This window comes from Notothenia coriiceps, unplaced genomic scaffold (genome assembly GCF_000735185.1).
Source record: "Notothenia coriiceps isolate Sejong01 unplaced genomic scaffold, NC01 NC01_scaffold00012511, whole genome shotgun sequence".
NCBI classification, from domain to species: Eukaryota; Metazoa; Chordata; class Actinopteri; order Perciformes; family Nototheniidae; genus Notothenia; species Notothenia coriiceps.
This window is the reverse complement of record NW_011345212.1, coordinates 9,662-14,979: the sequence shown is the minus strand read 5'-3', so window position 1 is coordinate 14,979 and position 5,318 is coordinate 9,662. Positions and strand designations below refer to the sequence as shown.

Genomic DNA, 5,318 nt, shown 5'->3' with positions numbered 1-5,318 from the left:
AAATTCCTTCTGACTCCTAGCAAATGCGACTACTTTTTATTAACCAGTAATCTTAAATTGCCCATGATGAGACGACTTTCTCCATAAGTCTGGACTCGGCTATCCTCCCTCGTTTCTTCGGTTTACCCTGCATCCTCGTTGTGTTCGTCTCAAGTTTTCAGCCATCAGTTGTAAATCACCTCTAACCAATCATAACAAATTTGTGGAAACATTGGTTTTTGAATTTTGTGATATTGCAGTGTCTGGACACCCATTAATACTGTCCATTTCAAACAGGGAGAATATTTTGAGTAAAACTTGGTTAGTGTTTTCGGATGCTTTGACTATATCAAAAGGCAATGTTGACCCTTGAATCTGGGACTCATACGTTTCAAGGTATTTTTCTGGCTGCATTCCGCATCCTTCTTCAACACATGGAGATGTTTTGGGGTTAAACACATTGTTCTGATTACACATGCAATTGTTCTCGAAAGGCATGATAACATCCAAGAGCTGCTGCCCAAAACTACTGTTCGGCGCAGTTATTGTTCAACACGGCTTACTGTCATTGCGAAATGGATTTATTGTAAGATAAGGAAACTGCTGGTTGTAGCATAAATCCAGTATTACTTTGACTATGCTTTTTGACTAAATAGCAGAATGCTGTTCATGCTAAATATATTTGATTGAATTGAATATTCCCCAAAGAACCCATTTGGGAACCCTGGATTTTATGGTTTGATATGTTGTTGTTTCTTTTATGAAACAGAGCTTGAGAAAGCAGTTCAGATCTTACGTTTTCTCACTTCTGTCTCCTTTTACTCCAATTACTGCATGAAGCTGACGATTGTCGAATGGGAGGGGGGGGGGGTGCTAATCTGACAATGACTTATGATGGGTAGGTTCATGAGCTGTAATAGAGATGGATTATGTCCCTCGTGACTAAGTTTTATATAGTGTCAATAAATAGCCTGTTCTGTTTATTACCTCCCTTAAATCCCTTTACTTGATAATGTCAATAAAGCCAATGAATGTGGTTTCCTTGACATCCATTTTGTCATGACATCCACTGTTGATATCAGATCAGATAATTGAACAAACATTATCTGACCTCCGTAAGTATAAGATTTGTATTTTTATTGTCATCTTACTGTGGTGTAGAGAGAAAGAAGACGGTTCCCAATTGTCATCCTTCCTGTTTCCTTACTTACTTTTTCCTTTTTCTTTGTAACCTTGAAGCAGTCTGATGGAGTGGTTCAGCGATGACGCATTTTTGTAGACCGACCTCAAGGAAAGTTAGCAAATGCAAAGAAGCATCTTATGTCTGGTAGTTGTATAGGGGTGAGGTCTAGGTTGATTCATTAGCTGTTATTAGTGGCACCTGTGTGACAGACATGTTACGGCTGTATGTGTTCCTGTGCCTTTTACCCTTCTACGCAGTTGCTCTTCCCAGGTGTGCTGCATTGCTGTGACGAGGTGCACAACAAAGTGCACCTGGAAAAGAAAGTGTTTAAAAGACCAGTGCCAGCAGCAGATGGGGGGGCCTCTGGGGTGGCGACTGCTGGTGTTTCTGCCTCTTAACTTAGGATTCATCTTAAAAGATGTATTTCAGTGATGTATTTAGGTCAATGGTGGAAGCAAGGATCTCCTACCAGGGGATGTTCAGAAAAGTAGCTTGAATCCGGGAGATATCAATGGCCTGGCGGTGAGTCAACCACACTTTTCCCGTTGGACAGGAAAATGTGCATCTCATCCAAAAGGCACTAGGTAACGGTCATACTGTCCATTTAGGATCTCATACTAGCCTAACTAAATTACAATGACATTACTTCACGTCAACACTGTTAGGTTAAACACGAATAATGGTCTACGTGATGACGTTCAGTAGTCTTATACTGTCCCTTTTTTTCATGGCACATAGAAGCTTCAGACATTTACCAGTGGGGTATTTACTAACATATATTATGTCCTACGACAAATTGTAAAAATCCTAAGCTTGTGTTAAAAACAGATCCTATTTCAGGCGTTTTACAAACATGTATGTACGCGCCTTGTGGACAAATTGTATTGCCATGAATGGGGATTGGTTTCTTCTTGCTTTGATTTAAAAAAATAAAAAAACATTAGCGATATTAGAGGTTGTAGGTTAAAGGGCTGTTGGGGGTTCTGACAGCTAACATTGTCATAGATAATGTTGTAGGACTTCAGCATGAGCTCAATCTTTTTGGGGGGGGAATACCCCAGATGGAGGTTGTTCAGTTTGATGCTAATCTTTCGTCAACACCGCTAACCTAAAGTCGGCTAATGTTCGACGTGATAAGGTTTAGTAGTCTCATTAGCAACCGCCCCCAAAACATAGAGGCTTCCGGCGTTCACTAGTCGGCTATTTACTGACGTATTTTATGTTGTAGAACAAAACTTGAAAATATCTGAAACTTGTGTTAACCAGACATTATTTTAGGCATCTAACCAAATACATTTACCATGGGACGAAGGAACCGGAAATGGTAAAATGCTAACTCGTTGCCAGGTTTTAGGACTAATTCCTGCCCCACCAATTTATAACCTTGCTCTTGTCTCTATTCTGTGAATTGGCACTCTTTAGAAAGGGTTTATACATAATAAGTAATGGCGTTATAACCGTTTATATACTGTGTAAACATTAAAAATGTAAACCTGAAACAGCATTGGAAAATTGAAAAAGCAAGTTTATTCACAAGACAATCAGTATAAGCTTGTATAAAAAATGTAAATTTGCTTATGGCTGCTGCTAATATATACCTGTGCTTGTAATTCTGAAAAGTCCTTGTACCCTTTTAAGTGCTTTGACTGCTTTTTGTCACAGAATAATGTCAATGGGTCTGAATTATCTGGACTTTAATAAAGAGAGGAAAGATTAATTAATACATTTGACTCAAAGTCTGTAGAAAGTCTCAAGCATCACAAAGCAGAACGTAATATAAACAGTATAAACATGATCATATACGTGCATGTTCCAATAATATGTATTTTTACATTTTATAAACCTGCAGTCCCTGGGGTTCCAGACCCCATGTTGACCTGCAGAATCAGTGTCTGAAATATTTGTTGGTGGATTCAGTAACCACAGCAATGCTGTCACCATGGTGATGTAGTTACCATAGCAATACAACATCTGCCACTGTGATGCTGGAGTAGCTACAAGCTGATCAAACTCTCCTCCTCCACCTCCTGCTCCACCAAGTCCACATCAGCAGACTCATCTGGGGAGAAGCTTTCTGCAGGTGGAGCGGATGGAGATGGTGGAGCCGGTGGTGCTGGTAAAACAGGTGGAGCAGATGGAGCTGGAAGAACGGGTGTTGCTGGTAGAATGGGTGGCGCTGGTAAAACGGGTGGTGCTGGTAAAACGGGTGGTGCTGGTAAAACAGGTGGCGCTGGTAAAACGGCTGGCGCTGGTAAAACGGCTGGCGCTGGTAAAACGGGTGGTGCTGGTAAAACAGGTGGTGCGGGTCGAGTGCGTGGTGCTGGTACAGCTGGTACAGCTGTTGGGGCTGATGGAGCTGGTAGAGCTGTTAAAGCTGGCGGAGCTGTTAAAGCTGGTGGAGCTGGAGGTGCGTCAGCCGGGCAGCTGCGGGGGGGCGGGCTGATGGGCTGGTCGGCATGGTGATAGACGAAGCAGTAAGCTCCAGGCTTGGAACTGCTCTTAACAATGAGGGCCAGCTCTGTAGGGGCCATGGGCCGGTGAACACCATCCACATAAACACTGAGGATGTAGGAGTCTGGGCGACAGGGACAAGGAAGCATGAAGTCAACCCCGAAATGTAAATAACATTTATTTTTTCTTTTAAAGGTCACCTATAAATGCCCTTTTTGATGTATTTTTTACATAAATATGTGTCACTGGTGTGTCAGGAGACTCACAAAGTGTCTTTTTTTAAAGCTAGGGACCCAGAATCAGCACTTCTCTAAGAGGGCTCAAATAGAGGGGTATGAGGCTGGAATGGGTGATCTGTTTAGTATTTTGAGCAAAACACTTCATAGACATGTTTTTATATATATCTGAGACCTATAATATGCCTAAAAATAGTATAATAGGATACCTTTAAGTTTCCAGTAATATTAGCAGTTATCTAACAATCTGAGTTATCTGCTTAACAACAAAGACAGGAAGTTACTTCTTTTTCTTTTTTTAAGGAATTGTAGATGGAGAAATTACCACAGGGTAAAGGTAGTTATTGCATTATTGGAGGTGTAGTTATAAGCCCTACTAGGGACTACCAGTCAGGCTATCTAATTCTCTGCTGCATCAGCGTTAAAAATCCTTTTTAGAAAATCTTTCTCTTGCAAGTCCCCCAACTTTAGCATAATCAAACTGCTGGAATGGCCCTTTTAGGTCAGACTCTGAATTGTGGTGAATGAAACAAATGAAAAGCCAGTGCCAACAGTAGCATGTGACAGTACCTATCAGACATACAGTACCTTGTTCAAAGCGTGCGGCACACTGCTCAGCCAGCTGCTCCATCGTGGTGGTGGGCAGGACCCCCAGAGTTTTTAGGTTGATTCCAAACTCTGGACAAGACACTGTCAGGAAGTCCTGAACAACAATAAAGCACAAAAAGTTACTCAAAGACCAATGGATGGACACATCTTAGCTGGTTTCTCTATTATGATCTGTGTGAATACTCACTGAATATTATGATACGTACCGCAATAAACCGTATTTAAATAAAGTACATTATTTAATTTCATATTCTGTTCTTGTACATAACATATTCTATTTACATGTATGTAGACTTTTTGCACTTTTACATTTATTTATGTTTTATGTTGCATTGTTGAAGGAGTTCAGGTCAGAAGAATTTCATTGCCATTTCTACACTGTAGCTTATGTGTAGGCCTATATGACAAAAAAACCTTTGAATCTTGAATTTAATCTTGAATACTTCTCTGCTATTTTATGGCGCATTTCCACCATGGCGCGGAGCGCGGTTTAAGTGTGCCGTGTCGTGCCGGGTCCGTTTTTGGTTGCGTTTCCACTATGCCTAGTTCCGGCCCGGGGCAAATTTTTCACCTTTTTTCTGGCCCGACAAAATCGTGGTTCTATCGGGGTCAACAACCAGGCTGAGTACTGTATGCTAAACTAGAGAGAGATAATCACTGGCAAGAGGGCTACAACTACAGCAAGATGAACATATTTGACCGTGATTTAATTGTAATTCACGTTTCAAAATGATGCCGAAGTAATAACATACAGTGATGCAAATTAGTCGCTTTTCGGCGCCTCCCGCTTTTTTTAACGCTGCTTTGGTTGACTTGTGTAATTCGTGGAGAACCGACGAGTTTTCGTTTTGGGGGGGGTG

General features: G+C 41.2%; 1 protein-coding gene across 1 annotated transcript in view; it reads right to left on the bottom strand.

The window, feature by feature from the left end:
• Nucleotides 1-2,666: 2,666 nt before the first annotated feature.
• rin3 (Ras and Rab interactor 3) overlaps nucleotides 2,667-5,318 on the bottom strand; it is a gene marked incomplete at its 5' end in the record, with an annotated part of 10,499 nt that continues 7,847 nt past the window's right edge. Inside the window, 2 exons of the mRNA XM_010773385.1 lie at nucleotides 2,667-3,737; nucleotides 4,438-4,552. Of these exons, the coding sequence (XP_010771687.1) occupies nucleotides 3,157-3,737; nucleotides 4,438-4,552 (696 nt within the window). The remainder of the gene's footprint in view (nucleotides 3,738-4,437; nucleotides 4,553-5,318) is intronic.